Below are 15641 nucleotides of genomic sequence, written 5' to 3' on the forward strand. Positions count from 1 at the left end.
AAGTGGAAGATACCTCTTTCAAAAAGAAATTCTTATTTCAGGCAGAATGCTTTCTTAAAATCCACAAAGAACTGGTACAATCTTATATTCTTGACTACACATCACTTTTGTCTACTTCAAAACTTCTAGTAAAACTTGTCCTTCCCTTTATATTTTTAATTGTGGATTACTATGATGTATGTGCATAAGACTATGTTCATAAAGATTTTACAGAAACAATGAGAAATAATTATAATTACTTAGGTTGTGGAGAATCATAGTGGTAAAGTGCTGAAGCAAGGAAAAACTGGGTTCAAATTCCACTTATACTTACTAGTCATGTACCACAGGCAAATCATTTAATCGTTCTAGGCCTCCTTTTTCCATTCTGTAAAGTATAAATGATATTTGTAATGGTTTTTAACTTTACAAAATTGTTGTAAAGGTTAATTAGAATAATCATACCGAGTTTTTATTAAGTGTCTACCATATGCTTGGCACTGGCTATGTGCTGAGAATGAACTAACAGAAACATTCCTGTTCCAGAATGTATACAAAATAAATACAGGCTGATTTCAGGAGCAGGCATTGCCTAGAGGGGCAGGTAGATGAGGAAAAAGCCCAATATAGAAGGTAGTATTTGATCTGATCTTTGTAGGAAATCAGGGATTTTAAGAGGTGATAATGGGAAGTGTAAAGGTAGGGAGATTGGAAATTGAATTTTAAGTTTGAAGAACAGTAAAGCAAGTTTGTCTGGACAGTAGAGTACAGGAAGGGAAGGTTGGGGCCAGCTTGTGAAGGGCTTTAAATGCCAGAGGAGTTGTATTTTATAATATTTTATAATTCAAATAGGTATTGGTTTATGATATGAAATTATAAGCTCCTGGAAGGACAGTGGTTCTTTCAACAAATAGGGATGTATGGAAGATGGATAGGCTTATGAATTGGTTTGGATAGATTGAAGTGGAGATGTTTGTAGCAGGCAGTGTTAAAGGCCTGGAAGCCAGGAGAATAGGATTAGATGTATAGATCTGTGAGTTATCTGTGTAGAGATCATGATAGATAGATGTAGAGATCATAGGAATTGTTGAGGTTATTGGGAGAGGATGTGGAGACAGAAGTGAACTTGGAACAGAGCTCAGGAAGCATGATGGTTATCTAGTAAAGGAGAAAGTAGTAAGGAGCTAAACAACAAATCAATGATCATGAAATCTTAAAGAAAGGGAAAGTGTGCAAGTAGTTTCAAATGCTGCAAAGAAGTCAAAAAAGATGCGAACTGAGAAAAAGGCCATTGGATTTTGCAGTTAAGAAACCTTGTTATTCAACAGTAAAGTGACTTGTTGGAGGGGTCACCCAAAATGTCAGAGATTGGAGTTGAACTGAGGTCCCCTTATTCCAAATCTAGTGCTTTGTCTAGTATACTATATTTATGAGTCAATGTCTTTTTCTTGTCCATGTCCCAATTTCAGTATCAAACAGATCATAAGCTGGAGTAGGCATAATCTTATGTAAATAACCTTTCAACTTTTTATACTTAGTGTTTTTACACAATGATTTTGCTTTAATTAAACAGCTAACAACTTCTTAAAGACTGTTGATTGTGAACTGACTCCTATGTACTGAACCATACGTTTCCTGTCTAAGAAAAAGTGTAAAATATATATGTGTGTATTTTTTCCTGTTGCTTCTGACTTTTGGTGTTTATGGCACTTAGCACCTTCTTATTTTCTTGGATGTACTATATTCTTGAGTCTTAAAGGCCTTACACTTCAATTTCCTCACCATTTCCCAGCATAGTATTTGCTTTCTTCTCCTTTCTCCATTTTCTCACTGAAATCACAAAACGTCAAAATATGACAACTTAGTTTGAAGTATCTTGTCGAGTTCTTAATGGAGCCTCAACTTTTCTACTCCATCCTCCATAATTGATGTATGTCAACTGCAGTCATGAGGTCATAGTTGTCTTAATAACTTGTAATCATTGTGAATCTAACAAAGTGAAATGACCAATTATATTTCATTACTACTTTGGGGTCTCTAAGGGAATATGTGAATCATTCTTCCATCTATCTGCAACTTCTTTACAGTTTCTGATATGTTTATACAGAGAGTGTTTGTAATGGTCCATTTATCATTTAATAAAGATTGTGTATTAAGACCTGTAATGGTTAAATAAAGTGAACTCTCACAATACAGGTTCATTTTGGAAGAAGAGAAATATTCTTTTCCACCAGCCTCCTAAGACAAAGTCCCTGCCTTCAAGCCAAAAAATGTAGTTGTCATACAACATAAATACATTTAGGGAAATAAGCTATGATTTGGGCAGATCACTTAAGCTAGCATCTCCGTTTTTCCCCCTATAAATATCCAGGTCCCTTCTGAGTTCTAAAAGTAAAAATCAGTATTTTGATTGGGCCTTTTTTTTTTTTTTTTTTTTTTTTTTTTTTTTGGCTTTTCTAAACAATTTTCTTTTTTTATTGATTTTTAAAACTTAAACAGGAGAACTTAAATACACAATAAGAAAAGAAAAAGAAACATCATAGGTGGCACAGTGAATAGAACATCGGCCCTCGAGTCAGGAAGGCCTGAGTTAAAATTTGACCTCAGACACTTAACGCTTAACTAGCTGTATGACTTTGGGCAAGTCACTTAACCCCAATTACCTTGCACTCCCCCCCTCCAAAAAAAACCATTATGAACTTAAATATTAAAACAAATACAAAATTTTTAAAAATTGCCACATGCACAGCAGAATGTAAGAAAGGATTCAAAATATACAACAATAATTTCCTTTTTAAGAAAGCCTACATAATAAATACTGTTCAGAGCTTTCCATCTTTGTTTCTTTGTAAGTTTTCTTATGTTCTCTGCTGTGCATTTTTTACTTTGTTCTTTTTGGCCCTTCTTACCCACCCTCCAATCCTTTACACGTGGTTGGTGGCATAGGTCAAAATGATAGAAGTTGATTTTGATTTTCCTACAGAATATTGTAGAATAGGGGATTGTGTTCTTGTATCAAGGACTGATTTTGTATACAAACTACCGCAAACATAGGTATTCAACCATAAATTTTGTGTGTGTGTGTGTGTGTGTGTGTACACATATGCACGTGTGTGTTATAATGTAAAATGCTTTTTAAATTGTATATAAATTAAGGGGAACATAGTATCAAGTCAGATACTTCATATTCAATTTTTTTTTTTAAAGCAGTTGGGTTTAAGTAACTTGCTCAGGGTTACACGGCCAATTATTTCTGGGTGTGGTGCTAAGTATCAGAGGCCAGATTCGATCCCAGGTCATCCCGACTCAGGGGCGGATGCTCTTACTCACTGAGCCACCTGGCCACCCCTAAGCAATTGGGGTTAAGTAACTTGCTCAAGGTTACACGGCCAGGTGTTTCTGGATGGGTGCTAAGTGTCTGAACCCGGATTCAATCCCAGGTCATCCCAACTCTGGGGCCGGTGCTCTTACTTGCTGTGCTACCTGGCCACCCCTATATTCAATATTTTAGTGAACTGCAAAAAGTTACCTAATTCGTATTTCTTGCCTGATTTCTTAAACCAATTAGGAGATTAAGAAATGCCATTAAGGTCACTAAATTCAGAAAGTCTTCCAATGGGAAATTTTAATAGGCATTTGAAGAGACATTTAAGACCTTATGATGGCTTGGAGTTGGGGGACATGGGATGGTGGACAAACAATCCAGTGATTTTTGATTTGCTTTTCTGTTGTTTCCCCCCCCACCATAAATTTCTCTGTAACAACTTAGGCAGAGATTGTGAGTCATTCTTTTGCCTCAGAAACAATCTTCTTTTTCCAATAACATATATGTAGTACTGTCAGCTTCACTTTTTTCCTGTATTTTGCAAGGCATAACTTACTTTAAAATATGTGAGCCAACCTTCTTTTGTAGCAAATATTTTCATCCTTTAAGTTCATTTACTACTTGTTACTTCATATTGTCAAAGTCTTAGAGGTTTGGGGTGAGTCACACCAAATTCTAAGATCATGGGAGTGCTGGATAGCAGATATTCTTCCATCCTGGCAATATTTCCTGACTTTATCCCTGTAGTAATGGATTGTTTCTTTAGAGACTACTTTTTAAAATCTTTTATTAGCCATAATGAAGTATAAATAGTAAGGCTTTAAGTAACTCATCTCTTTTTAATAAAGCAAATATTCTAGAATTAATCCATCTGCAGTCTTTCAAATAGCCACCTTAAGTTCTCTATTTCAGTAACAGCATTTGATCACAACATTTTGAAGAGGGCATTACAGTCAGTTTATTAGCCACACAATAAAGTCTGCCTTTTTAGTTTATATATTCCATTTTGGTTGCCATTTTTTTCTTTCTCCTTCTTCACTTTAAAATAGCTGCCCATTACTTCTTCTGTTGCTGCCATTTGCAGCTTGAATCAAGAAAACCCAGAGAGATTTTATTGGTGGTAGGTGAGAGAGGGAGCTATTTGGAAGGAGCACATTAAGGAATAAACTGACTGGTAAATGTTGTAATAATATGGATATAATTGGTTGATTTTTAGCAAATAAGATTCTTGAAAATGTTGGCTTTTCCTATAGTATAAGTAGTATTGGGAATATTGGAGATGTTCAAATAAAGGAGACATGGTTCACTTAAAGATTTTCTACAGAAAATTAATTTTAAGGCATCTTTCAAAAGAGGGGGAAGATAAAGGCTTATCAGGAGGGGGCTATTTCAAAATAGCATGTACAAAACACAGGCCATTCCCTTGTGTCTCTGTGGTTGTGGTGGTCATGTGGATTACCCAGAGAGAGGAAAACAATGTATTAATATATGATGTGAAAGAGAGTGGGGTCAAAGCACCTGGGTAATAACAAAGGTCATAGTTCTGTCTGATCTTGGCCAAGGTTGCTACAAGCTGTCAGAAGAAATGATCTTACCTGATACCTTAAAGGGGCTAAACCAAGGACTAACTTTTGTAGTACATGATCTTTTAAATCCAGTTCTATTACTAGCAACAACCAAGTCCACCAGACAACTTATATAAAGCTAATGACTATTAATATCCAACAGGCCAAAACTTGTGGGCTTATGATAACACTAGCTACTATTATTTCCTTCTTTCCAAGTAAAGCCTAGAATCCTGGGTCTTTTGTGGGGCTCTTCATTTCCCCACCTATGTCATAGACCCTTATCATTAATGCTTTGGATACATAAAAATGCAGGAATTTGAGGACTGATTTGGGGTTCAAGTGCCTCTGCTTTGTAATATTGAAAATATTTTCATCTCTGCCTGTGTACAGAACCTACATACAGCACTAGGGCTGTTTAAACTTGGGTTCACATCTTGTTGGTCTTTGGTATTAGGTAACTTTTTTATATCAAATGAAGTGAGAGAAGTACCCTATTTCATCTGGGGACCAGATGGAATAGAAGAACCTTGTGAAGTCTATTAAATAATAGGCATTACTGTTATTTTACACCAACTGATTTATAGAAGTTTTCTTCTTTAGAAGTTATCCAGTGTAAAACACTTATTTGTAGAAGTGTATTTTTAATATGAATGTTGGACCTTTATGAGCTAATTTAAAGTAGATGAGAAAATGAAGGAAATTCTGTTTGATACAACTTCTCTCTTCTCCTTTCCTCTCTCTCTGCCTTTCTCTCCCTTCTCTTTTCCTTCTTCTCTGTGTCTCTCTTATTCCTTGCTCCCTCTGTCTTGTGTCTCACCTATCCCCTTCCATGTCATTTTTTGCCTTTTTGTCTTCTGATTACTTTCTTTATTCTTTCTCTTCCTTTGTTCTCGTTTTCTCTCCTCTGTTCTCTTTTCTTCTCTCTCTCTCTCTCTGTCTCGCTCTCTCTCTTTCTCTCTCTCCCCAGACCAGAATCCGTAGAAGCTAGCCCTGTGGTAGTTGAGAAATCCAACAGTTACCCACACCAGTTATATACCAGCAGCTCGCATCATTCACACAGTTATATTGGTTTGCCCTATGCGGTAAGTGTCATGCACTTAAAAGTAATCATTTGACATTTTCATTTTTAAATCTCTTAGTTTGTGGAAGATGTTTATAATCTGCTTAGTTTGCATCTTAAAGTGTTAACTACTTTGACTTGATTTTGTAGCAATAGATGAGCTTATCATTTTGAAGGCTAATTGAGGCCATGGAATAATTCAGTGATTTTGTTTCTTTGAGCAGGAAAAATGGAAGAAAAAACAAAAATATTTGAATATTCATAGATTTATGAAAACCTAATCTTAAAAACAGAGCTTGACATCTAATAAAATGAACATGTGGCAATATTTGTGATATTATTGCTGCAAATTCTGGTTCAGGCTTCATAGTATTTCTGCTCTTTGCAGAGCTAAAGGGAAAAATTTGTGACAAGTGGGGATATTTTATATTTTTTACTTTGGTTGTGGCTTGAAGATAAGGTAGGGATGTTGGCATAATCTGGAGGCTCTACAAAGAGATTATCTTTGAAAGAGAAGAATGATACTAAAATGCCTGGCACAAATCAATATTTTAAGTAGATTTTGACTGATTTTATGTAAATATGCAATTGAAATGGTGGGATTGTATCATAAAATAAATAACATTACAGCTTAGTTTATTTCAGTGTTCCAGTAAATAATATTGTGCTGTTTGTGTTTATCCAGGACCACAATTATGGTGCTCGTCCTCCTCCAACACCTCCAGCTTCTCCTCCTCCATCAGTTCTTATTAGCAAAAATGAAGTAGGCATATTTACTACTCCTAATTTTGATGAGACCTCTAGTGCTACCACCATCAGCACATCAGAGGATGGAAGCTATGGTACTGATGTAACCAGGTGCATTTGTGGTTTTACACATGATGATGGCTACATGATCTGTTGTGACAAATGCAGGTAAAATATTTCCCACCATTACTGTGTGTTTCACATAATTTCTTCTAACTTTGAATCTTTAGTTCATGGCAGCACAGATAACTTGTCACTTTAAAAGACTCTCTAAATTATATGTGATTTAAAAAAAAAAAAGTGGGAAGCCTGCCACTAATATTGCCTATTTTGCTCCTAGCAAAAGGCCTTATGAAAAAGCTGTAATTAGCTCTCCTAGCCCCATCTTTAGTTGGATGACAGGTGACTACTTCCAGACTCTGTCCATGTGGCAATAGAATCTTTATAACCAGTTTAAGAACAACAATATTTTTCACAGCAGCAGGGACAGTTTGTGAATAGCACATAAGTATTGACTTAAAGATATGTTTGTACTGTATAGTCAGTTCTTATCCACTTTGGGGGAATTATACTTTTTAAAATTGATGTTTGTTTGACCTGACTCTCTCACCTCCTTTTGACTTGCACCTTGCAGCACTCTGGAGTCTCCTTGAACCAGAACCACAGTCTCCCCTCCCCCAACCCTGGTTCAGCCACCAAGAAAGGCCTCTTCCCCTAGAGAAGGTGTGATTGGGACAGAAAGTGGGCTTTTTTTCTTTTTGGTGGGTGGGGAGGATGGAGAAGGGATAGGAGCTCAGCCTGAGTCCATCCCTTGCATGGGCTGGGGAACAACAAGAGTTGAGTAGTGAGGTAGGATGGGAAAGAGGGATCGTTCCGTAGAACTTCCTGAGTCTGGTCTTCATAATGTGACCTTTTATTTGAATTGAAATGGTGTTAATTCCCAGAACATGAGGATTACAAATGTTCAAATGTGAGTATTAAAATACATTTCACATTGGGGGTAATTTTTTGTATTATTTGTGCTCTTGATCCCTTTCATTACCAAACACAAAAAAATCAAGAGTTAATTTTGTTTACATTAAAAATACAATCTGATTCTCTTATTTTAGTGTTAAACTTTTGCAAAGGAAGTAAAAATTTTCCTTTTGTTAAAAGGTATAATAGTTCTAAGCAAAATACATATGTATATATTATGGCATGTTATGAAGTTGAAAGTAAGAATTTCATTTCCTAAGCCTCCTATTCTTATGACAGATTTTAAAATATATGTTTAAGGAATCAACTTCTTGAGTATTTTTGCTTGCCTCGGTCACTTTTAAATCAGCTATTAGAAAATGTTTTTTCCTTATCATAATCTATGCTTCTACCAGCTTTCTTTATAATAGTGAATATTGTCTGATGTCATAAGCAACATGCTTTGTGGTATGTTTTCATTTCAATGCCAAAATCTAAACTTTTTTTTCACATTTATATTGTCTACATTGGCTTGTAGTAAATAGTTCTCAAAGAATTTAACTATAATTAATATTAAGTTATATAGGTTAATGATCTATATCCAGGCTATGTGATTTTTCTCAGATGATCTTAGAGAGGATTCTTGTTGATGTATATTTTTCTGACTTTTCCTTTTCCTCATTCACTTTTGTGCAGTGAGTCACTGCCTATGTTCATTTTTCAAATACTACTTCCAGCACTGATATCTTATTCTCAGTTCAATCCTGTATTTCAGTTGTCTCCATATCACCCTTTACTTGGGTGTACTACTGACAACCAAAACTTAACTGTGTCAAAAACTGAACACTTTTCCTTCTCCTTCAAACAAGTACCACTTCCTAGCTTAGCTTTTATAATTGACTATACTATTGCTCTTCCAGCCTTAAAAGCACAGGACTTGCCCATTTTCCCCCTCTTTTTCTCTTTTCTTTGTATATCTCCTATCTCCAAAATCCAATGTCATCATCCTGCCCTATATTATCTCTAATTTATGGATTATAAATAGTAAATGGACATTTCTGCACTTACTATCCCCTTAATTCAGATATTGTTCATTGCACACTTGGATTATTTCACTAAATAGTTTTACTAAGATGTAAATTGATGAAACAACTTATCTAATAAATGTAATTGATGAAACTGAGTTTTCTCTGCAGAGTAGCCAAGATTTTTATAAACAAGTGCAGATATTTGTAATTTAAAGTCAAGTGTAAGACCCAATAAACATTTTGAAAAGAAATTGAGATGTTTATTGTCTACAGTCTAGGTGTACTAAGTACATTTGGGTGAGGTGATTAAAGAAAATAAATTTGACTTTAGACCTTTTGAAACTTCTCTTTAGATTCCTTCTTTCTCCATTGTCATTGTTTTTATCCCGGTCAATCATCTTTCACTTATATCAATGCTTTCAGCAGTCTCCTAACTGATCTTTTTTGCCTTCAGGCTTCCCTGCATCAAATTATTCCCTGAATACTGTTGGGGGATTCTTGACAAAGTAGAGATTTCAAAAACATGTAATAACCTTCCAGTATTGGGGCACAAAGGCATTGGTGCTCATCTACATACTTCATTCTGACATTGTAAGACCTTACATGATTTTTCAGTTTCTTAAACTCAGATTTAATCAAGAGAGGAATTATTTACCTTATTCTCACCCTATTCCCAAAAGCACCACAATAACCCCTACCCTATCCAGGTTGATCGCTTTACTATCTTCCTAATCCTCTGTGTTCATTTCTACCTTTACATTCAGTCTTCAGTCCCTCGCTTCTAGTCTTCCCAAGAAAAATATACTCATAGCTCAAGTTTGATCCTCTCCAGGAATTTTTTTCTGATACTCTAAAGATCCATTTTGCCATCCCTGAACACCTGTATCTCTTTGCAGGTAACTGAATTTAATTTAGCAGGTGATTATATATGATCTTCTTCTATTCTGATTGTTTTATATAGCAAGATTGTAAGCTCCATGGGGGCAGGGACTATGTCATATACTTTTAAAAATTCTTGACAACAATGTGCTTGGCACATAGTAGCTAATCATTAAATACTTGTTGAATTGAACTTCTTATCTTAAGTTTTGAGAGGTCTTTTCTAATAGTAATTTGTTTTCTTTTTTTTTTTTATTTTTTCAAAGTGTTTGGCAACATATTGACTGCATGGGGATTGATAGGCAGCATATTCCTGATATATATCTGTGTGAACGTTGTCAGCCTAGGTGAGTGGTAGTATGTCTGGTGATATTTATATTAATGGTATTACTTACTTACCAGAAATCAGAATTCTGCACTCAAGAAGTTGATTTATTAAGTCACAGATTCACTCTACAGTGTTACTGGAAGGACACTACCCCCCCACCCCAAAAGAACCCCCAAACTTAAATGTGTCTGTCTTACCTTTGTTATTATTTCTTTCCCCTACTGTGCTTCTGTTAAAGCCTGAAAATGACCACATTAAAACCAGTTTTGGTACATAAAGGTCATGAATAACTTAGTTTAATCACTCTAACTGTTAGAAAGTAAAGAGATAAGGCACACACTACTGTTCTAATCATTGTCAAATATACATTTCTAGGATAGTGATATTTCAGCAGACAGTGGTGTGTCTGCTAAGTAAAAACTGGGTAGTTGAGTCCTTCATCTCATTTACAGTGTGGCAAATGTAGATGTTACTTGGCAAAGATATTTGGAAAGGCAAATAAATCTTAAGTGACAAAAGGAAAACAGTAACAACTTTCTTGGATGATAAAATTACTTGTTGAAAAGTATTGAGTTGAAGGAAATGAATTTTTAAAGGCTTTAAGGAATTGCTGTTTCTAAAGAGAACCAAGTAATTTTTATTTTATTATTTTTATTAGATATTATTTATTATTTTTATTATTTGTCTTTAGAGTTTTGATGAACATTTTTAGTATGGCAGAATGTTAATTCAAGGTAATATTTATGTACAGTTTTATCAAAGTTATTTTTCCTATATTTACTTTCTAAAACTTTCCTACATTCCTAAATGTAAGGCACAAAATCTAGAGCTTAGCTTTGATTTTCAAAATAAAGATCTGTGAATCAAAATAAAGCTTACAGAATAGGGATCTACCACAAAGAAGAACATGCATAATAATAGTGCATTTTTTATGAAGCCAGTTCTATAAAATAAGTTCTTGTGAGGCTTGGTATTTTTTAAGCAGGTAAGTTTTGTTCACATTGATATCCATACATATACATTATATATATGTGGGTATGTATGTGCATCCGTGCATGCGCACACACACACACACACACACACACACACACACACACACACCTACATAGTAGTTTTATAATGAACTAATTACCTAATTTTTTTGTGTGTTAGGAGTTTGGATAAAGAGAGGGCCGTGCTGTTACAACGCCGGAAAAGGGAAAATATGTCAGGTGTGTAAAAATAGAAAAATTGTAAAATTTTATGCGCTGCTGTACTGGATGTAAGTCATTTGGATTAAGAAAGATTGAGAAATGACATATTTGAAATATATCCCCTTAAAAATTAACCTTAATTTTTTAGTCTTGTTGAGAATATTTTAAATACACTTAAAGGAGATATTTTGGCTTATTTTGAACTTGCAACTATAAATATTCTTTATTGTGTTTCCTATTCTGATATTTGTGTTGCCTTACTGTATCATCAATTTTCTTTAAGGGTAATAAAGTTTTGGGGGATTTTTTATTGTTTTCTTAATTCTCAAAAACTATTCGTTTTTTGAAAATTAACTGCAGGTCTTGTTGGCCAGGACCTTGATCATTAAAAATAATAGTACTTATCAAACATTTTGGTCTCAGGACCTTTTGAGAAACCCAAAGATTTTTTGTTTATGTGGATTATATCAATCAATATTTATTATATTAGAATTAAAACCTTTTTTTTAAGTGATTTCCCCCCCCCCCCAAGAAGGGGGGGAAGGCAGAGCAGTTGGTGTTGAATGACTTGACCACTTGTCACAACTAGTAAGTGTTAAGTGTCTGAGGCAGGACCAGTGCTCTTTTCATTGTGCCACCTAGCCACCCCAAAACTAATAATTTTAAAAATATGTTCATTTTAAAATAATAAGCCCATTATGTTGTTAAGAAATAACATTTTTTTTATTAAAAATGATTATGTTTTCAAAAACAAAATGGTGAGAAGATTGGCACTGATTTACATATATTTTTGCAAATATCTTTCATATCTGGCTTAATAAGAGTTGGATTCTTATATCATAACTACATATTCAGTCTGTTGCAGTGTATTGTTTTGAAGAAACTATTGCCTCACATAGGTATGTAGTTGGAGAATAGAAGAGTATTTTAATAGGCTAATAATGATTTAATATTATTATGAGAATAATTTTGACTTCAGGGACCACAGATAAGAACAGGTGGTCTAGCATAATCCTTTCATAAGTGAATAAACTGACACTCATGAGATCTTACATAGCTTGACCAAGGTCACACAGCTATTAATTGGGAAAGCAGACGACAAAAATCCATGTCTAATGACTCCCAAGACTATTATAGTTCTTTATATTGTGCCATACTTCCTCTGATTGAAAAGTAATGTGTTTGTATAATTGCATTTACAAAAGGATTTTTCCCTTCAAAAGACTATTTTTAAAACATAGTAGTGTGCCACTTTCACCAATGAATTTTAAATGAAATGAAATTTGTTTTTATTTATATTTTGTATTTCAAGGGGGGAAAAAGTTATCTTATGCAAAGTGAAGGATACTGCCTAAAGTGCTATAATAGCATTTTGGTTTAAAGTGGGAGAATGATTTTTAAATATTTTCTTTTTTCAAGAAGTAGTTATATGAAGGGAAAAAAAAAGAAATTATATGGTTCAAAAGCCTAGAAGTGTTCAGAGCTATTAGGGATATTAAATTTATTGTTTTAATTTTGGATTTAAAGATGGTGATACCAGTGCAACAGAGAGTGGTGATGAGGTTCCTGTGGAATTATATACTGCATTTCAACATACACCAACAACGATAACTTTAACTGCTGCGAGAGTTACCAAGGTCAATGATAAGAAAAGGAAAAAAAGTGGGGAAAAAGAACAAAATATTTCAAAATGCAAAAAAGTAAGTTATATTGGATAACTCTTATGACAAAGAAAATTTCCATAAAATTGCAAAAAAAAAGCTTGGGTATGTGGCTGCAACTGCTTTGTTTGTTGAAAGACAATTATAAGTTTATCAGTTTAATTTTTCCTGTGAGAGATTTTCAAGTTAACTGTATAATTTGGTTAGTAAGATCCTTTAAGAGATTGATGAACAGTAAAATGGCTATGTCACTTTATTATAATAGCTTACATTTATATAGCACTTTAGGTTAAGTGCTTTATAATGTTTATTTATAGTGTTTAATAATTTTATACTAATTGGTGAAACATTTTTTCACAGATACTGCATATCAAATTTGTGTTAAACATGTAGGAATTTTGTAGGTCTTGGTAATTATTCTGGAGGGGTTCCTTTGGAAATTCATCCAGCTTAAAATGGCACCATCACTTTTTGGACTTCTCTTCTTGTACCAAAGTATGACAATATAAACATACATTAAGGCTTTTTTTATATCGCTAATTTTAGTTTTTCATTGTCAAGTTTTTTGTTTTTTTTTTTTAAACAATTGTGGTTTAAGTAACTTGCTCAAGGTTATTTCTGGGTGTGGTACTAAGTATCTGAGCCCGAATTTGATCCCCAGGTCATCCCGACACTGGAGACAGTGCTCTTACTCGCTGAGCCACCTGGCTGCCCCTAAGTAATTGGGGTTAAGTAACTTGCTCAAGGTTACATGGTCAGGTGTTTCTGGGTGGGTGCTAAGTATCTGAGTCCGTATTCGATCCCAGGTCTCCAGACTCGGACTGGTGCTCTTACTCACTGCGCCACCTGGCCACCCCCAAATTTTTGTTTTTCTAAAAAATTTCATGGAAAAACTTAAGTGTTGTGGCCTGTAAGTTTATATTCATGTATATGTTCCCAGACTCTTTATTTAAGTATTTATCCAAAGTCTTTATATTTTGCTATTTATATAAAGGCATACTTTAGGGTAAAGTTCAATCTATCTTCATATATATTTTACTGTGAGGGTTTCGCTAACTCCACTATGTAATAAGAAAATAGAACTCTTAATTTTTGTTGCGATAATCTTGGCAAATTGAGGATAATATTGAGTTTTGGGGGTTTTTTTTGGTTGGTTGGGTTTTTTTTGGAGGGGAGGAGGCAGGGCAATTGGGGTTAAATGACTTGCCCAAAGTCACACAGCTAGTAAGTGTTAAGTGTCTGAGGCCAGATTTGTCTCCTGACTCCAGGGCTGGTGCTGTATTTACTGCACCACCTAGCCACCCCAAATTGAGTATATTTAGAAGAAACTAATGGGTTGTAGGTGTCTTTTAGCTTAATGTTAATTAATGGGTTGATAAATATGAAAATAAAAGCTCTTTGAATAGTTTAACCTTGTGATTTATTTATAGCATATGATACTTTATGTTTCAGAAATTGAAAAGCTGAATAAGAAAACTTTAAAGGTTTTCACTTTTGTTCCTTATTTCTTTTTCCTTCACTCCCTGTAAATGTAAGCTCTTTTTCACTATGTTGTGTCTCCAAATTCTATTCATTAGCAAGATCAGTTCTTCCTCCTTTCTGACTTCACTGTCTGTATCAGCAATACCACCAGTTCTCTATTTCATTAAGTTTTGAAACCTTGGGGTCATCTTTGATGGTTGTTCCCTTTCATTTTCAAAACCATTTAGTCACTAGATTCTGTTGCATTTTCCTTTTGAAATATAATATGGTTGTTCATACTTATTGCTGCTTTGCTAGTCCAAGTCTCTAACCATCTAATGTTTGCTGCACCAGCATTCTGGTTGATATTCTTGACTCCATTTCTTCTTTCTCCAATTCATTCTTCATTCTGTATACTTAAACATAGCTTTAATTTTGTATAATACTCCACTCCTGATTTTACACCCATTGCTCTAAGCAGACTGGTCTCCTTTCCTAGGAATATACCATGTTTATTGTTGCTGCGTTGCTTTTTAATCATGTTTTTCCCCATGCTCAGGATAACTATACTTCTCCCTCTTGCCTATTTGAGCCCTACAACTTATGCCTAACCTCCATGATGCCATCTTTAACTAATCCACCTCTCAATTATCTCATTTCCTTCAAAACACAGAATATAAATATTCTGTGCCACCCAGTTTAAGATTTAATTATATTCTGTCCTGTACTATGTGCAGCCATTTGTTAGTCTTAATTCCCCAATTAGATTTCAAGTTCCTTAAATTCAGATATTAATCATGTCTTTTAGCTGTGTTCCCTATAATGCCCAAGATCCTGCAGAGTATGCCTTTGGTACTCTATTAATATTTAAATTTTAAAGTTTGAATACATCTAATCTATAACATCTGTCTTTATTTTAGTCTTTTCGTGAAGGATCTAGGAAATCGTCAAGAGTTAAGGTAAATACATTTTAAAAATTTACACCTGTGCAACTAACCAGACATTATTCAAAGGCTAATTAGTTTGTTTACTCCTCCTTAAGTTCACTATTTATTACTCATACTTTCACCAGAGGGTGTTCTAGAGATATAAAAGATTTCCAGTGTTAATAGCACTGTTTAAAATTTGATAGGGGTAAGGAGAGATTGTCGTGAGCATATTTTAGCTTTTAGCTAAATTTAGTAGTATCATATTTTTTGTCACCTGCATTTCCATTACCCATATTTTCCTTGTCTTCTCACAAATAATTCATTTCTATCACAAAATAATCAATTATAGTTGGAATATAAATTCTTTCATCTTTTCTTAAATAACCTTTTAATAAATTTAGTCATTCACTTCCTTTTTCATTCTTTTTTTTTCTGCTTTTTTTTTTTGTGGAGGGCAGTTGGGGTTAACTTGCCCAAGGTCGCGCGCAAGCGTGTGTGTGTGTGTGTGTGTGTGTGTGTGTGTGTGTGT

General features: G+C 34.3%; 1 protein-coding gene across 7 annotated transcripts in view; it reads left to right on the top strand.

Moving 5' to 3' along the window:
• The window catches only part of LOC138175907 (inactive histone-lysine N-methyltransferase 2E), a 90733-nt gene that overhangs the window by 38397 nt on the left and 36695 nt on the right, over window positions 1-15641 (top strand). For 5 of the 7 annotated variants that reach the window (XM_069106567.1, XM_069106566.1, XM_069106570.1 and 2 more), the window contains 6 exons: window positions 5840-5954; window positions 6618-6847; window positions 9807-9887; window positions 11021-11079; window positions 12589-12761; window positions 15104-15142. In XM_069106567.1, the coding sequence (XP_068962668.1) occupies window positions 5840-5954; window positions 6618-6847; window positions 9807-9887; window positions 11021-11079; window positions 12589-12761; window positions 15104-15142 (697 nt within the window). Of the gene's footprint in view, window positions 1-5839; window positions 5955-6617; window positions 6848-7313; window positions 7403-9806; window positions 9888-11020; window positions 11080-12588; window positions 12762-15103; window positions 15143-15641 lie in introns of those variants that run through there. The other 2 variants (XM_069106572.1, XM_069106571.1) reach the window with 2 other exon arrangements.

Source organism: Petaurus breviceps, unplaced genomic scaffold (assembly GCF_028583685.1).
Source record: "Petaurus breviceps papuanus isolate PSGF00001 unplaced genomic scaffold, PetGlider_PUasm1.0 79, whole genome shotgun sequence".
NCBI classification, from domain to species: domain Eukaryota; kingdom Metazoa; phylum Chordata; class Mammalia; order Diprotodontia; family Petauridae; genus Petaurus; species Petaurus breviceps.